Below are 20,691 nucleotides of genomic sequence, written 5' to 3' on the forward strand. Positions count from 1 at the left end.
TATATATTCTGTATATTAACTCCTTATCAGATGTATTATTTGCAAATATTTTTCCCATTTCATGAGTTGCCTTCTCACTCTGTTGATAGCATCCTTTGATGTGCAAAAGTTTTAATTTTGATGTAGTTAAATTTATCTGTTTTTTCTTCTGTTACCTATCTTTTTTTTTTTTTCCTGAGATGGAGACTCACTCTGTCGCCCAGGTTGGAGTGCAGAGGCGCAATCCTGGCTCACTGCAATCTCTGCCTCCTGGGTTCAAGCGATTCTTCTGCCTCAGTCTCCAGATTAGCTGGAATTACAGGCACATGCCACCATGCCTGGCTAATTTTTGTATTTTTAGTAGAGACCAGGTTTCACCAGGTTGGTCAGGCTGGTCTCAAACTCCTGACCTCAAGTGATCCACCCATCTCAGCCTCCCAAAGTGCTGGGATTAACACGCGTGAGCCATGGCGCCCGGCCTGTTACCTATCTTTTGGTGTCCCTTTTCAATTGTTTTGAATCCTACTTAGCCCATTTCCTATATTAAGCCTTCTCAGACAACACTGAGAACTTCATCCTCTGTTCTCCCATTAGTTTCTAAGCTGCCTGAGGGCGATGACTTATTTTGCAACCTCCCTTCAAATGAGAGGCCCTACGGTATCTCCCTTGAAAAGGGTTCACTTAATAAATCTAAGTTTACAGAGTGACAGCAAATGCCATTTGCTCAGTTAATAGCTGATGAATGAACAGATGAACGAATGAATGATGACTGAACACAGTGACACACAGACACGTCTCTGTCCACTTGAGATAATCCTGACCTCCTCAGATAAACCAGTGTATACAAGGTTCTGGGCATCTTCTGGTGGGCTCAGGGAAACTGAGAATTGGATTGTCCTCTCTAGTATATTATGAAGTTGACCATTTAAGATGACGGGTCTCTGAGCCACAGCCTGAGAATTACTTAATTTAAAAACAAATGAGAAGGTGGCACTTGGGTCTTTTTAATCTACTTCCACTGCACATGAGGAGATGAAATAAAACTGGTACTACTTACAAGGGCTTATAACAGTTGATTTTAGTAGGTCTGTCCTCTCAGCTAGGCAGAGAACACTTGTATTTTCAGGTATTACCCGAATTTAAGCAACAGATGTGTTCCTAAAATTAACTAACTTATTTGTTTTATGATCATTTGTTCAGCACCCAATAACATCTAACTTTCAAGAGCTTATACTATATACATGTCAGGCACCATGCTAGGTGCTTTAAAAGCATCATTTCTTTTAATTCCCTCAGAAATCACAAGATGATATTATTCCAATGACAGAGATGAGGAAACTGAGTCTTAAGGAAATTAAATACCTTGCCGTGGGTCATACATCTAGTAAGTGGCTGAGGTGGGATTCACACTCTGGCATTGCTTCTTCCTAAGGTAGAATCCTTATTCAGTATGCTGCCCACTATGTGCTAGATGCTACAGACACAAAGATATCAAGCAGATATCACCGCCCAAGTGCAGTGCTAGAGACATGCACAGGAGATTAGGGGAACATCAAGGAGGGCCACCAACTCTTTATAGGTGTTTAGTGAGCTAGGAAAGTCTGAGGAAGGAGGGTTGAGCTAGGTCTTAGAGGAAAAGGAAGTTCTGGAAAAATAGAGTGGACACTCAGTTGTTCTGCCAGCCCGGCACCATGTCTGGGAATACCATCCCTCTTCTTTTGGGAACCTTCCCACCAAGGGATTCCTCCATAATCTTACAAAATCCCTGATTCTGGTTGATTGGTTTAGCACTAGGTGCCAACCTAAACCAAGGCCAATCAAACCCAAACTCTGAACAAACATCCATCCTTATCTAGTGGTAAAAGTTAAAGAATGAAACCCAGAGGCTGTTGCGAGCTGTTTCCCAAGTGATTTTCTTTTGGGATCAGGATGATCCAGACCTAGTTATCTAGAGATATTAACCGGAAATATTGGATATGACCTCCATCCTGTCTCTGGCTTGGGCAGCCAGACCGGACTTGCAAGCTCTTGGAGGTCGCATCCCGTCCTTCCCCCGGCAGGTAGAGTGACTACAAGTCCCGGGATGCGCAGCGCTCGGAGTCGGGCGGGGGCCGGGCGGACCTCGACGGTGACGTCACCGTCCCGGGGCGGGCCAGGGGAGGGCGGGGCGGAGGGGCGGGTCGCAAGGCGGCAGAGCGCGCTGGTGCTGATGCAGGATGGCTGAGCGCGCAGGAGCCCGGGAGGTCTGAGCCGGGCGAGGCTCGCTCCCTGCGCATCGCCTCCTCCGCCCGCCGCGTGGTCGCGGGCAGGTGGGCCGGGGGGCGCTGGGCAGGGGCGGGGCGGGGCAGGGCTAGGGCAGGCCGGTCTGCAGCCGGAGCGGCCGGAGCGGAGAAGCTGCCCACCTTCCCGGGCTCGGAGCGGCCGGGGCTGCTCAGCCGGCCGGGCTCGCGATGACCTGCTGAGAAGCGTCGTCGGAGGCTGCAGGAGGCGGCCTAGCTGTGGGCGGTGCAGCTCGCGGCCTCCTCCCTCGTCGTTCCCGGCCCCGGCCCCCCACCCATCCCCGCGCCCCCTCCCTACCGCCGGCCGAGATGGCGGATCCAGCCGAATGCAGCATCAAAGTGATGTGCCGGTTCCGGCCCCTCAACGAAGCGGAGATCCTCCGCGGGGACAAATTCATCCCCAAATTTAAAGGCGATGAGACCGTGGTGATCGGGGTAAGTGGCTGGGGCGTCTGCCTCCCCTGCTGCTCCGCGCCGTAGCTCGGCGCCCCGACGCCCCAGACGCAGCGGAGGTGTTTAGGCCGCCCCCTCGGACATTCCCGCGGGGCTGGCGTCTCGGGGGGACCTGACCAGAGACCCCTCGCCCCCCGCCCTATGGTTCCCTCCCGGGAGGGTGGAGAGGCGGCCGGGAGCGGCGGGCCGGGCGGGGATGGCGGGGGTGGGGGTGGGGGGCGAGGACAGGCTCGGCGCCGCCATTGTTCGCCGGGTGGGGGCCCGGGTGGGCCCATTGTTCCCCACGCTCGCCTCGCCGCGTGGGTAGTGTGTTCAGGTGACCCTCAAGCCGGGTGCCCAGGCCCCCTTTAAAGTGTGAGCTCTGCAACCCGCAAATGCTTCTGGGAATCAATTCGATTTACCAAACGCCTTGCCTCTTCTCACGACCTTAGCAAAAAAAGAAAGAAAAAGCGGTACAGGAAAATTTCTAGCCGCGTCTCGGAGCTCCCGCGGCAGTGTAGACGCGGCTTCCCGCGGTGTTTCACCTTGCTCTGCGCGCGGAAGGCGGAGGGTTGGGGGAGTACTGGTGGCCTCCGTGTCCCCTGGAGGCCTGGTGTGTCTCCCCCTTCCTCTCACGCCTGGCTGCCCTGGATGTGGAGTCCCGGCATGATCCCTCCCCTCTGGGATGACCTCCCTCCCATGTCTGCAGACCCTCTGATGCGCCTCACGCTGGGTGGAGAGGAGGCTGTTTCCACATCTGTGGGGCGAGGGGGCTCAGAGCGCAGTAGCCCACTGTGCCAAGAGCAGAAGTTACTTCGTGCGGCTCGGACCCCCCTCCCTCTCTATCTCCCTTCCCCACCTTTTCTCCCCGACCCCCTCCCCCTACTTAGCTCCCTCTCTGCAGCTGGGGCTGCTGGTAGGAGGAGGGAACACCAATGGATTTTAGTTCTTAAAGGAATCTATCAGATGAAATAAACCAGCGCGGTCCCCCGCCCCTTCCCCGCCCGCTGTCCGTAGCGTGTGTGTCTGATGGTGCCCCCTTTGTATGCGAGCCGCGTGGGGAGGGACCGAGTTAATGGGAGCCTCCCGGTCCCCGCTGACACGTTCCTGGCAGCCTGCTTCAGGCTGCTGATGCAGCCTTCCCGTCCCCAGCATTGATTAAGTGATGTCATCCTGATCACTGAGCATGCTCCGACTAACCCCCTCCTCCCCTTCCTCCAGTGGCTGGTGTATTTAGGTCAAGTGATTGACAGGTGACAGTTTACCGAGGGTATTGCAGGAGTCCGCCTGGCCTTCCTCAAGCGCCACAGGCCGACGTTTTACAGCCCGGGCGGTCCCCAGCATCTTTGCCAAGGTTGTCTGCCGCAGTCCCAGCGAAGGGCCCTGGGGACCAGCAGGTGCCAGCTGTACTGTAAGGCGGGAGCTCTCCACACTAGAGGAGCATGGGCAAGGCTCTGGCCTCAGGGCTTTAACCTGTACCTGGCTTTAAAAGGCTGCTCCCTTTGACGACCTCTTCTCACCTCCCCATTTTCACATTAATCAGGAAAGTCTGACCTCCAAACGCTGTGTAGATGGGCGATCATTCTGCGAGCTGACCTATGAGGGCAGCAAAGCGGGGTTTTCTCTCTGTTTAGTGTTAAACTTGCAGAGAAGATATAAGCTACGATTATTGATGAGGAAGGAAATTCTGCAGTTAATGGCAGATAAGTGTTAGTGACATATACATAGGCAGTACCTGGGGCAGATAGTGACTTATTTGGTTTACAGCTCTCAGCCAGTATCTGCCTACAGCCTGATCTGCTACTTTCTGAGCCAGGCTGTGGTTTAGATAGAGTGGGAGTTACTGGGGACATCTAGTCCCTGCCCCTTGGCTTGTAACAATTTTTAAACAAATAATTGTGCAGTACTGGAACATGTTCTGGCAACCCTATTTTTTCCCAGAGGTTTTGAAGAGCCTGAAGAAGTTTTTCTTCTCCCCTCCTCCCTCCTCCCCCATCCCCTTTCTCCTCTCCCTTCTCCCTTCTCCTCCTCTTCTTCTTCTCCCAGAACCAATGAAGTGAAGTAATAAATCATCTTCCTTGACCTGTATGCAAGGCAGAGATCCTTAATTTTAGAATTATCCTTCTTTAATATGACATTGCTATGAGTATATATTTCCTTATCTAAATATACATATATTAGTGGCTAAATAAATTAAAACCAAGTCACCATATTAAATAAGAAGTTTAAATAAAAATCGTGGATGTGAATATACACATTGCTTTTCAACTGTAAAGTAAGTTTTGCTCATCCTACTATAATCCTTTAATACAACAGTTTTCAGCTTTTCTAAGGTAAACTTTTTATTGAAATGAAGCATTCATATAGAAAACTGTTATCATAAGTATACAGTTGGATGACTTTTCATAAAAGTAAATGCTCCCTGTAAACCACCTCACAGACTAAGAAACAGACATTTTGGGACCCTAGAAATCCCCCTTGTGGCCCTTGCAGTCCCTAAATCCCCCTGCTTCATGGTAACCACGATTCTGACTTCTGATGCTATTAGTTTTGCTTGTTTCTTTTTAACTTTATATTACATAAAACCATAGAGTATGTTCTCTTTTGTGTGTGGTTTCTTGGGATTAAGTGTATGCTTGTCAAATTCATCCTCATTGTTTTGTAGTATTCCATGATATGAATATACTATAATTTGTCTACTGACTGTTGATGGATATTTGGATAGTTTCCGGTTTGGGGCTAATATGGCTAGTGCTGCTATGAACATTTGTTTACGTATCTTTTGGTGAGTGCATGTACAGAATAGAAGGCTGCCAGATACTGAAGGGTTTGGGAGTTGGGTTGGCATGTGCCAAGATCCTTCCCATTCCTAATTGATAATGTGGCACTAAAGGAAATGAAGGTTCTGGCAGTCTGTATCATGCCATATGCAATGAGTAGAATGGTCCCAAGTCAATTCAATTGGAGCCGGCTGACATGGCTCAGTTGCAAGTGAAAACTGTCTGAGATGTACACAATCTTCCTTAGTTCTAGGGGCACAGACTGTGGATGACCAAAGAAGCCCAGATCATCCAGAAATATGTCACATTCAAACAGAGACAAGTAAAGAATGAATTTTGGTGGAGTTATCTGTTAGTCCAAATTCAGAATCCCAGAAATTCTTTGTGTTTTTGAAACCAGGGTCATTTCTTCCCTTAAAGTTCTGTTTGTTATGGAGATATATTCCAAGAAAGAGATTTTACAGGTGGAGTTTCTAGATTTCTCTTTTATGAAAATGTCCTGTCTGGGAGAAATGTTCTCCATCACTCCTGAAGTTTTTCAGCTTTGTGCAAAGCTGTCTTTCCCTGACCACACCAGCCACAATCTTTCCCCCCTTTGAACTCCTATAGCATTTGTTTTGTATATGATCTCCTAAGTTTTTTGCCTTGGATTATTATTAGCTTTGGTCATATGGCTAATGACATTGTAAGCCATGTTTAGAGACAAGAACTGTGCATATTTTGCTCCTTTATACTTCCCAGGGCTTTGTCCATAGAAGGCACTTAGTAAATATTTATCAATCTCTTTGTGAATTCTGGAAACTTTACTTTGGTATATTTAACATAGTTTACAGAGTTTTTATTGGCTGTAGGCTGTGGGGAGTAGTTAAAAAATAATTTTAAAGATAAGTGCTGTTTCTCTGAGTGGGCCTGGTAAGATAGCATATATAATACTTAAAATGATATAAGAAAATTGGGAAAGAACTGCATTCAGCTTTGGCAAAAATTAGAAGAGCTAAAGACACTGATGGTGAACTAGAAGTAGAGGGTGGGGGTGGGTAAGTGATTAGAAAAGAGGCTCCCTCCCATAACACATTAATTTTTCAGCAAAAATATTGGATTTACAGCATTTCTGAGTACTCCATTAGCTGCTAAAAGTCCTGGTGAGTCATCCATTACTTTGGGTTCTGCGTATTGGTTTTGAAGCAACTGTATTAATGGAAGCTCTCTGACATGGTGAGTTCTCAGTAAAGTTCTTTGAAATGGACTTTCACACTTCACTTTCCTCTTATTGGGCTTTTCTCTTGTTTGCAGTCCTGAGAAAGCAGGTCTTGTTAAAGATGAGTGCTTCCTCCTGAGGGAACGTAAGTTATGACCTAAGAGCCAGAGCAAAACATCAGCCACAAACCCTGAGCTGGAAAGTGGCCCCAGTCTTCAGAAGTTTAGATTCTTTCTTGGCAGTGGATGGATGGGGAAGGGGCCTGGAGACCCTGGAGACCAAATACAAGCCTGAGTTAGGATTTTAGAGATTAAGTGAAGAAATACGGCTACACCTTAAAACTTTTCTTTTTTCCACAGTAATGGTCTTCCAAAGCAATAACATTAAAACAATTTTTTCAAATTTACACACAGTAATACCACTTTTTTTTTCTTTGAGACTGAGTCTTGCTCTGTCACCCAGGCTGGAGTGCAGTGGTGTGACCCTGGCTTATCGCAACCTCTGCCTCCTGGGTTCAAGCAATTCTCCTGCCTCAGCCTCCCAAGTAGCTGGGACTACAGGTGTGTGCCACCACACTCAGCTAATTTTTGTATTTTTAGTAGAGATGGGGTTTCACCATGTTGGCCAGGCTGGTCTTGAACGCCTGGCTTCAGGTGATCCACCTGCCTTGGCCTCCCAAAGTGCTGGGATTACAGGCATGAGCCACCATGCTCGGCATGTTTCCAGTTTGGTATGATTATGAATAAAGCTGCTATAAACCTTTGTATATAGGTTCTGTGTGAGTATATATTTTTATTTCTCTTGGGTAAATATCCAGGAATGGGATTGCTGGGTTGTAAAGTAACCATACAGTTAACTCTGTAAGAAACTGCCAAACTGTTTTCTAAAGTGGTTGTACCAATTTGCATTTCCATCTAAAAGCAGTAACATTTTAAACCAACGTAAGTTTATTTAGTCACTTTGTCTAAGTGCATTCTAATCTAGTAGTGTCAGGATGTATCAGTTCTTCATTCCTCTGTGCCCTAAATTCAGAGATGTTTATATCACCTGAAATAGGTTAGTGGTTTCCTTCACATGTACCCTGTGAAATCATGGACTGAGGGAACATCATAGAGAACTGTAATCTGGTGTGTGTCACTGAGGCCACTCACTATTCACAGTAGGCACACAGTCAGTGAATGGGGTGGGTAGAGGTAGCAGGAAGAGTGAGACAAGACCGAGTGTAGATTCGCTAGCCAAAAAAAAAACCTAGTTTTTTTTTTTTTTCAAGTTGCTGAGCTTTCCTGGGCATGAGTTTTCTCATATTGCAAGTGCAGATAATAATTACTTACCTCACAGGGTCATTTGGATAAAATGAAATGAAGGGGTGAGACAGTGTCTGGCACAGAGAAAATGCTCAATAGGCGCTGATTACCTCGTATGTCTCCTATTCCCTTGGTGACCTTCCTCATGTCAATATTAGCTTTGGCCCCACAAATTAGTGCCCTCTTCTGGCTATCCCCTGAAAACCCTTCTTGTATTACCATTTCTTAGGCATTTGTTCACCCCATTCTCCTGGTTGGAATACCCACTGTTTTCATCTATTTCTGGTATTTCTAACTATCCTTGAAGGCAAAACTCATATTTCATTTAGCTCTAGACTATGTTAGCTGTTCCTTTGTGATCATGCGTAAGATGTTTGTGTGTGTGTGTGCATGTGTATATCTTCCCACGTAGCTTTTTCTTTTTCCTTTTTTTAATTAAATTTTTGTCTTCTTTACTGTAGTTGTGTAGTTGCTTAGTAAATGTATCTTGACTAAAGGTTTTTTTTCCCCCTTTCCCTGCCTGAAATCAAGACTCCATAAATGCCAATTTCTGCATTTCTGTAAATAACTTGGGTATCACTGGAGACTTCCCTCTGCCTCACCTGTGCTTGTCTGGCCCGACTCCCGTTTAATGATGTTTTCCATTCTCAGCTCTTCTTCCCATTCACAGTTGGAAACCTCCCCCTACCTTTGATTTCCCTTTAGTCCTTACCTCAGGTTTCCCACCTGTGTCTATTTATGTAAAAAAAGCAAAAACAAATTGTCTACTCCCTAATGGTTTCTCTTGAGTTAAAAAAAATAAAGCCCCTTGACAGATCCAGTCTCACCTTACTTTCTCCCAGATTTTTTTTCAAAAATTCTAATTTTGTGGCTGAGAAAGCTCTCCCCATAACCCATTTGCTGCACGTCAACCAAGTTCCTTTTAGTAGGAATTGAGTCGTTGAGTTTAAGGTTGTTTGTAAATATGGAGAACTCGGGAGAAAACTATTTTAGATTCATCATAGTGTCTTCACAGCACCGAACCTGAGGGTGAGTCAGATAGCCAGGATGAACTCTGAGCTCTGAGCTCTGCCACTTCTTATCTGTGAGAACTTGGGCAGATTCCTAAACCACGCTGAGTTCCAGTTTTCTCACCAGTAAAATAGAGATAGCAACACTCTCCACTGTCTAGGGCCGTTGTGTGCTAAGCCCAGTGGCTAGTCCACGGCAGACATCCAGATAAGGCCCAGTAGTGCTTAGTTCTCTACACTGTTGTCCGGCTGATTAATCTTGGGAAGGTGCAGACCCTTCAGAGGTTCCCCTGTGCCCTCAGGTTGGAAACCAGATGCTTCAGTAGGGGCATTCCAGGCCCTCCATACTGTGGGCCTGCCTACTCCCTAGCCTTACCCCTCACCCCATATTTTATCTGTGCTTCTGTTCCCCCTCAAGAAGATTAGGCTGCTCAATGCCCATCCCTTTTCCCTCAGCTGCTCACATCAACCCAAATGCCTGGGGAGACTATCCTCAAAGCTCACCTGCATGGCCTGTGAGCTTTGGAAGGGCATCCATTCACCTTTAGAGTCTCAGCCCGCAATACCTCCTCTGACACTTTTTCTGATCAGCCCCTCTCTCCCACTTCTGCCAGCCAGGTGGAATCAGCCCCTTCCCCCTAAGCATCACTGTACTTTGCCCTTCCCCAGTAGAGCATTTGGTAAATCTGTCCTTTCCTCCAATTAGGCTGAAAACCTTGAGGGCAGGAAATTGTGTCCCATTTATTTCCGTCTCCAAGGCCTGGAACAAGGCCTAGAACAGAGTAGTTGCTCACTATAAGACGTCTTTTGAAAAAAATGAAAGGGTGCTGACTCTCCTTGGCTGTCAGAGTTTGGGGTTATTTGCTTGGATTGTCACTTTGACCTCTGTCCAGCTCTGGCAATTTGTCTTTCCTCCTTTAGACATCTTTATGGTTTTGTTATTATTGTCTTAAAATAGCTTCTTTTTGTATATGTGGGGGTCCCAATATGTTGCCTGCTCAGTGAAGAAAATTTAGACCATGCAAAAAATCATAAAGAAGGTACAAATTACATTTTGGCCAGGCACAGTGGCTCACACCTGTAATCCCAGCACTTTGGGAGGCCGAGGCCGGTGGATCACGAGGTCAGGAGATCGAGACCATCCTGGCTAACATGGTGAAACCCTGTCTCTACTAAAAATACAAAAAATTAGCCGGGCATGGTGGCGGGCACCTGTAGTCCCAGCTACTTGGGAGGCTGAGGCAGGAGAATGGCGTGAACCTGGGAGGCAGAGCTTACAGTGAGCTGAGATTGTGCCACTGCACTCCAGCCTGCGCGAAAGAACGAGACTCTGCCTCAAAAAAAAAAAAAAAAAAAAAATTACATTTAATTTTACTAACCAGAAAACACGACAATTAACATTTTATTGTATATTCCAGTTCTTTTCTATTCTTACAACACACTTTGTTTTAAAACAAAGATATTTTATAAAATCTATTTTAAAACTCTGTTTTACTTAATAGTATAGTATACTAAACTAAATGCTGATGTCTGAAGTCTAATGTACTATACCTTTTCAGCATTTTAAAAGTTGCATATAATTTCATTATATGCCTAATCAATACTTTATTTCCTACTGATGGACCTTTGTTTTTCTGTTTGTTTGTTTTTCCTATTATAAACAAAGGCATGATATAAACAGTAGTCCACATACCTCCTTGTGGACTTGCCCAATTATTTTGTTAGAATACATTCCTAGAATTGAGATTACTGGGTAAAAGGATATACGAGATGATTTTAAGACACCCAGCACAGTTTTTGAGAGGGAGCAATTTAGAAATAGCAAATTGTCTTCTGTTTTATAGTCTCACTTCTCTGCTCACCCCATGGAACTGCTGCCAGTTTGTCTCATAAAGCATCCCTTCATATTCGAGCTAAATTAAATTCTTACCGAGGGTATGTGCTTCGTCATGCACTGTTAACCCCCAGATCTGGAACATGGCAATGCCTTCAGACTTTCAATGTAAACCATAGGATTTTGTGGGCTGTCTCTTGTCAGTTTCAATATCCTAAAGGATGTTGTTTGTTGGAGGTGATCAAAAGCTAAATCTCTCTCTGGAGGCAGACAGACACAGAGGCCAAGATTGTAGTCTTAGAGAAAAACAGGATGCATATACCCTTTCTTCTTGGCGCTCACATTGAATGGCCTGTGATATCTTCTGGGCAATGGTAAACTGAGAAAGGAAAAAAACAGCCCCCTCAGAGAAGCCTTAGACAGGACTGCTTTTTCTCTCTCCCCTTGATTCCTAGACTCTTTTAGAAAACGTATTATATAAAATTTCAAACAAACACCAAAGTAGAAAGAATAAAAAAAGTACTTATCAACCAGTTTTAACCATGATCAGCAAATGGCCAGTCTTATTTTTTGTATACTCTCCTAACCTTTCTCCCCAACCTCACTAGATTGCTTTAAAGCAAAATCTTAACATCTCATATCTTTTGATCCACAAACTTCAATATGTATCTCTTTATTTTTAACATAACCACAATAACACTATCACACATAAAATATTAACAGTAATTCCTTACTATCAAATACCCAGGCAGTTCTACTTTTCTTTTTGCAGTTGGTTTGTTCAAATCAGAAGGCTAGGTACTGTTAATTTCCAGCGAGGAGAAAGAAATGCTCATACATGTTGACCTTGAAACAAGAGGAGCCTTTTGCCGTGATAGACTTGTCTAGTGTAGAGTCAGGTGTGGTGGTAGAAGCACACACGGGGCCATCAGGGTTAACCAAGATTCCCAGCCTATCCCGCCTCACAATGGCCATGTCCCAATTGTTTTTTGTTTTGGTTTTTTTTTTGAGACGGATTCTTGCTCTGTCTCCCAGGCTGGAGTGCAATGGCACTATCTTGGCTCACTGCAACCTCCGCCTCCCAGGTTCAAACAATTCTCCTGTCTCAGCCTCCCTAGTAGCTGGGATTACAGGCGCATGCCATCACGCTTGACTAATTTTTTGTATTTTAGTAGAGATGGGGTTTCACCATGTTGCCCAGGCTGGATTCGAACTCCTGAGCTCAAGCAATCCACCTGCCTTGGCCTCCCAAAGTGCTAGGATTATAGGCGTGAGCCACCGTGCCCGGCCTGGTCATATCCGAATTATCCTTTGTAATCCACCAGTGCCAGTGTGTCAGGGTCACCTGGAAAGCTATTTAAAGAGCTTCCTGCTCTGTGGCCTTCTCCCTGCTGCTGCTTCACCTTGCCTTAGCTTGTGTAAGTGTCAGGGAAACAGGCAAATGCGTCTCATTTGTCTTCAGAACCCTCTCTTATTAGATCGCCATCAACTACATTTGGAGCAATCCTCTTAAGTGTGTCTAGGTGTATTGCATATTACCTTTTCCGCCAGTGCATACCCGTCCTTGATGTGAACTGAACGCTGGAAAATACGTCCACAGGGCTGAAGAGAAAGCATATATGTGAGAGCAGAATTCAGCACAACATAGTACTTTAACGAAAAAGGTTTATAGTTCTCTTTTTATGTTTCATATTCCTCTTCTCATTAAACAAAAACTTTTGAAGGGAGATGGAGTTGGAGGAAAAGTGCAAATAAAAAACAAACCCCGGTGATTTATGCCTTTAGCATCTTTGGCTGCAGGGTATGTTCTTAAGAGCTGCAGATCACTAATAGTATTTTGGAAGCATTTTATTTGAAGATGTTCGTTACATAATTCTGTATTGACACGTGGTGGGACTCTTCCTTTGTCAGGCTTACTCTTTTAGTGGTCTCTCCCATTTCCAGGTCTTATTTTGCCTTATTTTGCCAAGCAGTCGGCTTCAATTCTCTGAGGAGATTATATCATAGTTTTTCTCTGAACGACCTGTCTGGCACCTCACTCCTAAGAGATTATTGATTTTCACCTGGGAATCTGGGCACATAACAACTCCATCGATATTAGAAACTTTGGATAGTCATGGGGGAAGGGACTTCTGTTCCCCTTTCACAGCCACCTCTTGCCCCATAGACAGGGACAAATGCCAATCTGGTCAGTATCCAAACCTCTCCCAGTCCTGGTTCCTGGGGGGCAGGATCCCGAGTGAGGCTGTCAGTTTCTTCCTGCATCTGCCCTCTGTGACAGGCTGACCTCTGTAGGGTCTGGTTTCCTGGGATGGCTTCCAGGGCCGACTTTTTTCTCTCCTCTCTGAATGCTGCTGAGGGGTTAAGTTCAGCTGGCTCCACAGATTCAGGCCCAACTGGGCTGGTCTTAAGGTCTAGAATAGGTTAGGCTGCAGATGTTGGGTGGGGAGGTAAGGAAATGGGAAGACTCCACATAAGCCTCCTCACCGGGGTCTTTGGCCAGGTTCCGTATTGGGATGACAGGTGTGGGTGACCTACCTAGGTGGTGCTTGGATACCTGGAGTATCACTATTCTTATGTAGATCAGACGTGCCCACCCAGCATGGAAGAGGCTGTTAGGGGAGGCTTCTGGCACTGGGTCCCTGGTACTAATGTCATCATGATAGCATCAAATCCCTCTAACTACTAATTGTTTGTTTATATGATATTTGTTGTAAAGTAGACTTTAGAAGGGAAGGAAGTAGTTAGCTGTTCCAGAATAATTAATTACTTCACTAAAAAACACAACCTGCTAATTATCTGTTCAAACAAGCGGGAGAAAAAACACCCAGACTCCCCTGGGATATATCCTAGAGTAACAGCACTTGCTTGCTCATGTGTTTGTTAAAATTTTCTTGATAAATATGGCTCTTGGTAAAGACTGGCTTGAGGATCTATTTGAAACAATATTTTCTGGTCTAGACATTTATCCAAAAGAGTTTGAAAGGGGGAAAATATACACCTGTTTGATAGCTACTTCCTTAATAACATTGCACTGTCCAAATGGTAGCTGCACGTGACTACTGGGCACCTGTAATGCAGGTAGTCAAATTGGGATAAGCAGTAGGTATAAAATAGCCATCAAATTTCAAAGACTTAGTACACAAAAAGTAAAATATTTTGCTAATATTTAAAAATATTCATTACATGTTGAAATGATAGTATTTTGGATATGTTAGGTTAAGTAAGTTATTAATAAAATGAATTTCACCTCTTTCTTTGTACTTCTTTTAAGGAGTCTGCTAGAAAATTTAAAATTACATGTGTGGCTCACATTTGTGGTTGGCATTGTATTTCTCTTGGACAGCACGGCTCTAACATTTAGATGTGATATTCTGATTTTTTTTTTTTTGCCTTTATTTCAGTTTCACTTTGATATATGGAGAGTCTACTGTGTGCTAAGCTCAGTACTAAGCATCATGGATTTACTATGATAAGTAAGACAAGATCCCCGCTATCAATAACCTAAGTCCAATTGGGGGAAAGCAAATTAAAAAAAATCGCTTGGTATCAGTGCCCAAAGACAAGTGGAAAGAAGACATGGGTGGAGCCAAACAGAGAAAGCACATTCGATTCTGTTCAGGGAAACCTCAGGCAGAGGGACAATTTGATTCTTACTTTGAAGCTGGGGTAGGAATCTGCTTAGAAAATGTAAAATTTGCTTTTTTTTTTTTTAATTCAACTTCCATTTTCGATGGAGGGGGTACATGTGCAGGTTTGTTACTTGGGTATCTTGCACCCAGGCAGGGACCATAGTACCCAGTAGGTAGTTTTTCACCCTACGCCCCCTTCACGCCCTCCCCACGCTAGCAGTCCGCTTCGGTTACTTTGCACTTCTCCGTAGCTGCTTTACATGTTTGCGTTTTGAATGTTGTTGAGGAAGGATGCGAAAAAGAATGTGTGCTGGAGGCTGGCCCCTCCCCGCCCCTATCACTACCCCTTCCCCCCGCAGCAAGGGCTGCGACCCCGCGGGTCCCCGCTGAGCACCGCAGCAATTAAGTACGTGCAAGCCATTTGCGGCAGCGAGTTTGAGATGCGTTCGTAGTGGGTGACATTGAGAACCCCCAGAGGCGACACGGGCGCCTGGTCTCTGAGAGGTGGCATGCTGCCTGCCGCCCTGGTGCCTGGCTCCCCCGGAAGGGGCCCCCAGTCGCCGGCCCCGGGAAGGGGCCCCCAGTCGCCGGCCCCGGGAAGGCGCCCCAGGCTCGCGGCTCCTCGGGGGTCGCCTCTGCAGGCGGCCTGTTTCCAATTTCCAGGCGAGGAGCGACGCGGTGATGCAAATCTGCCACTTACCTTCTGTCACCATTCTGTCGCTAACGCTAGGAATGATAAAACCTCCTGTTCTGGAAATGCATTTCCCTTTAGCACCAGCGCCTTCTAATGAGGTCCCTCCGCCCCGCGGGACAAAAGCGCCCATTAGGGGGCCCTGTGGTGGGAGGCGGCCACTCGGCCACTCCGCTTGGCGCCGTGAGGGAAACCAAGGAAACCGCCTTTGTCGCTCACAGGTGCCTCTGTTTGTCCTGGCCTCTGCTTGTGGAAGAGGTCGCCTTGCAGGTGAAGGCCACACAGCTCTTTGGAGAAGGAGTCTGATTCTGTGCTGAAAAATCTGTCTTCCCAACCCCCACTCAGGTCTCTGTTGTCTGGGTTGGCACATAATTGATTTTTTTCCTCCTTTGTAAGTGGCAAAAACGCTATGATGGTAACATGAAAGCAAGCAACAAACGCAGCCCTAAGCTGCCCACCCTGCATCTTCCATTTTATTTTTTCTATCCTCCTTTCTTCTTTTGGTTGGTGCTTAATATTAAAAAAAAAAGTATATCCAACCATAGATATACAGTTCTGCCTTTTTTTCCTTTTTACCTAAATATACTCCGTAAACAGTTTCCATGTTGTGTAATATCTTCATGTTTCTACTTTTCAGTGATTGCTTAAATATCCATTGGGCTGATAGGTCACAGTTTGCTAACCCATCTCATTGTTGTTCATTGGGATCTCCACTTTCCCTTACTCTAGGTGATGGGCTAATGAGCATCTGCATGCACAGAGCTGTGTTCTTTTGTTGAATTATTTCTGGAGTATAAATTCTCCAGAAGCCGATTTCCTGGAGCCAATGCTGTGAACATTTTAATTTGATCCTATGAAATATTATCCTATTGCTTTCCGTACAGGGTCTACTAATCCCTACAACCATCAGGAATGTATGAGTGTCCCATCTGGTGGTTAATTCATTTTTGAAAAAAAGGAGACGAATCATTTGAAAAGATTTGGAGAGCAATGGTCTGGGATTCATGTATCTTAGCAATTTTTTCCCTGTCTTTTCCTCTGATATATATGAATTGTAAACTAATTGTATAACTATTTAGCAAACTATTTTAACTTGGAATATTGTTGCCAGTCAGCACTCTGGGGGCCAGGCTGGTGGGAGGGGAGTCTCCTGGGCTATATAGAGGGAGGAAGGACTTGGAGGGGTTGCTGTACCCCACTCCCCAACATCCATCAACTGACGGAAGAATTGGTTGGAGATGGTGATTTCCACTTGGGACTAACTCAGGGCTCTTCTCACATGCTCACAGATGTAATTATTTCTGCTATTGCATTGGATGAGCTTCAGACCTTTGGTATCCCAATAGCAGCACCCATAGGGATCCATTTCACTTACATGACTATGTTTGACTGCTTCTGGTCGGAATCCATCCTTCTTCTGGGAGGTGTGGTGACACCACTTACAAGGCATTACTTCATGCTTTGATGATTGTGGATACTCAGGGATCCGCACATCTTTAGCTCTGGAAGAGCTCAGCCACCAGGCACATCACCCTCTGGGCATCACTGGCAAGCCCGGGGGCCGGGACAGGAGAACCTGAGTAAGGTAAACGAAAGGAGAAGCAATATGAGGAGGAAATTAGGGTGGAAAAAGAGAGGAAAGGAATGCTGTGGGCCCCCTTTCTGGGTGCGTTTGTTATCTTACTTTAGAAGACATGGCACGTTTCCTTTTCTACAAAATTTATTTTGAGTACAAAATGCTGCTCTTTATTGCATAGGTTTAGTCACTCAAATACAGAGGTCCTTTTTGGTGCCTTAACTATCATGTTGACTACCATTTACTTAAGAAACTAACTGGTTTGTGAAAAATTTACCTATACTGCTGCTATACCTATTTATAAGCTATAAATGATAACTTCTAAAAATGTTTAAATAGAGACACTTTTTGCATACAACTTAAAGAACACACAAGGCATAAAGAGAAAAGGAAAGATGGAATAACAGTTTCTACAGGGGAGAAAAGGTATTCAAGATGATCACTGTTCCAGCCTGGGAAACATAGCAAGACCCTGCCTCTACAGAATATTTTTAAAAATTAGCCAGGTATGGTCGTGCATACCTGTAGTGCCAGCTACTTGGGAGGCTGAAGCAGGAAGATCACTTGAGCCCAGGAATTGGAGGCTGCAGTAGCTATGATTGCACCACTGCACTCCAGCCTGGGCAACAGAGCAAGACCCTGACTCTAAACAAAAAAAAGAGCAGTGTTCAGTTTGTGTGAAAGAACAAGGAAGCATGTGAGCCACTTTCGAGAGGCCTGAGTATAGAGGAGACAGTAAGGTGGCTAGAAAGGAGGGGATTGGATGTGAAGGGGCTTGAAAGAGGGCTAGAGGAATTGAAATTTGATTTAGTTGAGTTGGTATTCCACTCTATCCTATAGCCGGATCAGAAATACTCCCATGAGACATTTCTCCTTAAATGTTGTGTCTTTTGACCTCAAATAACCCTTTTCAGGTTCCCATGAGGATGGGTACTGTTGAAGTTTGCATTTCACAGTTTTATGGTTGGTAGCCCAAATGAGTTTCAACTGTTATGTGTTCTTGACTTAGCATCCAAAAGGATAAATATATGAATATCTTATTTAATTAATTAATAGTTGGAGGATGACATTGTTCTGGCTACTGCTTATCATATATATTATATATATAGATCACCAGATTTCAAGGAATTGACATACAATGAAGTATGCATAAATTAAGCCACATTTTAAAAGTAAAGTATAATAAAGTAATTTAAGGCATTTTTCTGTTGGTATAGTGGTTCCCTGGAAGAATTTTGCATTGTGGGTCCCATTTGGGATATTGCATATTTCAGAGGCTCCTGAGTGTACAGTAGTAGTTTCATGTCTGTTGAACTTGCTTATCATTTTGAGGGAAGAGGTGGTAGAAAACAATCCTATAAATGGCTTAATATTGGCAAAATTCCTTTAGCACTAAATTTCCTTCCAGAAGATGTAATTTATTCAGGAAAGTGAATATGGAAGGTTGGAGAAAAGGTGCTTTTCAACCTGGATACTTAGGAGGACCATATTTAGAGAAAATTCTCCAACCTTTTTAAGGCTAAGGATTGCTTCTTCTTTTATTTTTATTATTTTTTTCCTATTCACGTCACCTCAAACCAAACACAAATCTAGGCATTAATGATTAATGTGTGCAGTATAAATATCAATTAATCGAATGTCTTGATTAGCAGAACTGCAGACAATGTATGTATTACTGCTCTTCTCGCAGACCTTTATGGACCTATTTCATGCAGAGCAATTTTCTTCTTACACCAACAAAGTCATATTCTTCCCCACTTGCGAAATATTGTAATTCTAACAGTGTAGTGACAACACTTAAATAAGTGCTTTACATATATGAAATCATTCATTTTATTTTTATTTTTTATTTATTTTTTGTTTTTTTGAGACAGAGTCTCACTCGTTGCCCAGGCTGGAGTGCAATGGCGCGATCTCTGCTCACTGCAACCTCCACCTCCCAGGTTCAAGCGATTTTCCTGCCTCAGCCTCCCAAGTAACTGGGATTACAGGGATGCACCACCACGCCTGGCTAATTTTTGTATTTTTAGTAGAGGTGGGCTTTCACCATGTTGGTCAGGCTGGTCACAAACTCCTGATCTCAGGTGATCCATCCCCCTTGGCCTCCCAAAGTGCTGGGATTATAGGCGTGAGCCACTGCATCATTCATTTTAATCTTCAGTATGACCCTATGAGGTAAGTGCTCTTGTCATTTTCCCTCTTGCCATTCTGCAAATGAGGAAACTTGGGCATAGAGAGGTTAAGCAAGTTGCTGAAGGTCACAGAAGAGTAAGTTGTGGATCCAACATAGTGGGCTCCAGCATCCTTGCTTTTAACCATTTGCTATGTTGCACCTAAATTTTGGTTCATACCAGGAATTGAGAATGTTTGAGTGCACAGCATTTTCTAAACTAGAATTTCTCCGAGGCACTAGTTCTTTGAGATATTACCTGATAAAAGGATTTGATGTCAATCAAATGTAGTAAGTGTTGCTCTCATTCTCTGCCTCTTGGAGGCTTCCTCTTTGAATCAGCAATGCTGCAGTAAATGGAATAAGCATACCTAGCTTTGTTGTTCCCATTAGCAACCTATTAGACTGAGACATAAGTTTGGGAATGACTATAGGAGAAGAGAGCTGTAAACCTGGGCTATACTTAAAAGTGGAAGAATTTTTTCCATCTCTGTTGCTTGCCCTTGCATTGATCTCAAATTATGTATGAAGTCTGAATTGGGTTCTCTGTCATGCTGTGATTTCCACCTGAAAGGCTGTTTAGGACCTTCCATAGAATGCAGTGCCATTCCTCTCAGGGTGTGGTGCATTTACTTGGAAACCTTTTAGGCTACACTTATGAATGTTTAGATGTAGTATTAATCCACATGGACCTGTCCACAGAGAAAGGATTATGATGCTTTTCTTGTAAAAACCTTTATTTAATCTCTATTCTTCTCTGTCTTAAAAATGGAGAGATTTATGTCTGCTTCTTAGATTTCTAAGACCATCTGCTCATTCAGCCACACTGCTAAACTGTCTTCTAAAAAATTTTCAGTAGATTTTGAAAGCTACATCATGAAGATAATTTTATCTTCTTCAAATAATGACAGTTTTGTTTCCTTCTTTCCAGATGTAGACTTTTACTTTCTTTTTTCTTATCTTATTGCATTGGATTGGACCTGCAGGACAGTTTAAAATAAAATCAGTGATACTTAGAATCCTTGTCTTGTTCTTGATCGTAAAACAAGGTTTGCTTTATGTTTTTAGTAGATATTTATTGTCAAGGTAAGAAAGTACAGTCTATACCTAGCTTGTTTTGTTTTTAATCATAAATGGGTCCTGAAGACCTTGACTGGCTCTTGCTTGAATTGCAATAGTCTTGGAATACAATTCCCTGTTTCCTTTCTACTCTTTGGTCTCTTTTGAACACTGTTACTAAACTCTCCTTTCTGAAGTACCACTCAGATTATGCCAATACTCTGCTCAAAAACATGTAAGGCTTTTCTTTCGCTCACTAAAATAAGTTTGAACTCCCCAACTTGGTTTCTGTGATTCAGCAAACCCCTCCACACTATGTTGCCTTTAGCCTTTTGCCTTGATGACTGTACTTCGCTTCAGGACTCTGCCTTTCTCAAACCTAACTATCCATTGTGTCCTAAACTCAGTCTGCACGTTCACTCATCCAAGCCTTTATTGATGAGGTTCCCTCTTCCTCGAATGCCATTCCCATCTATCTGCGGCTCTAAATTTGTTCTCACCCTAGAAACTCACAGTGAGGTATTTCCATTTCTCTTTAGTCCATTCCTTCTTGGAATTATCCCACTTGGAGTGTGAGCTCCTCTCCAGTCAGGGTTTGCTTGATTTATTTTCATATTCTCAACACATGATTCCGAATGGGTACACATAATACATGATAAAATGAATGAATGAATGAATATTTCTTGTGGCACTTACATTCTCATTTTCATGATTATTTTAGTCTCATTACCTCCCTACATCCCATTA

At 44.3% G+C, this 20,691-nt stretch overlaps 1 protein-coding gene across 1 annotated transcript in view; it reads left to right on the forward strand.

Annotated features, from left to right (window-relative positions):
- The first annotated feature begins 2,158 nt into the window (after positions 1–2,158).
- The window catches only part of KIF5C (kinesin family member 5C), a 151,539-nt gene continuing 133,006 nt past the window's right edge, over positions 2,159–20,691 (forward strand). Inside the window, exon 1 of the mRNA XM_054478001.2 lies at positions 2,159–2,693. Coding sequence (XP_054333976.1) covers positions 2,568–2,693 — 126 coding nt within the window. The 5' untranslated portion in view covers positions 2,159–2,567. The remainder of the gene's footprint in view (positions 2,694–20,691) is intronic.

This window comes from Pongo pygmaeus, chromosome 11 (genome assembly GCF_028885625.2).
Source record: "Pongo pygmaeus isolate AG05252 chromosome 11, NHGRI_mPonPyg2-v2.0_pri, whole genome shotgun sequence".
Classification (NCBI taxonomy): Eukaryota; Metazoa; Chordata; class Mammalia; order Primates; family Hominidae; genus Pongo; species Pongo pygmaeus.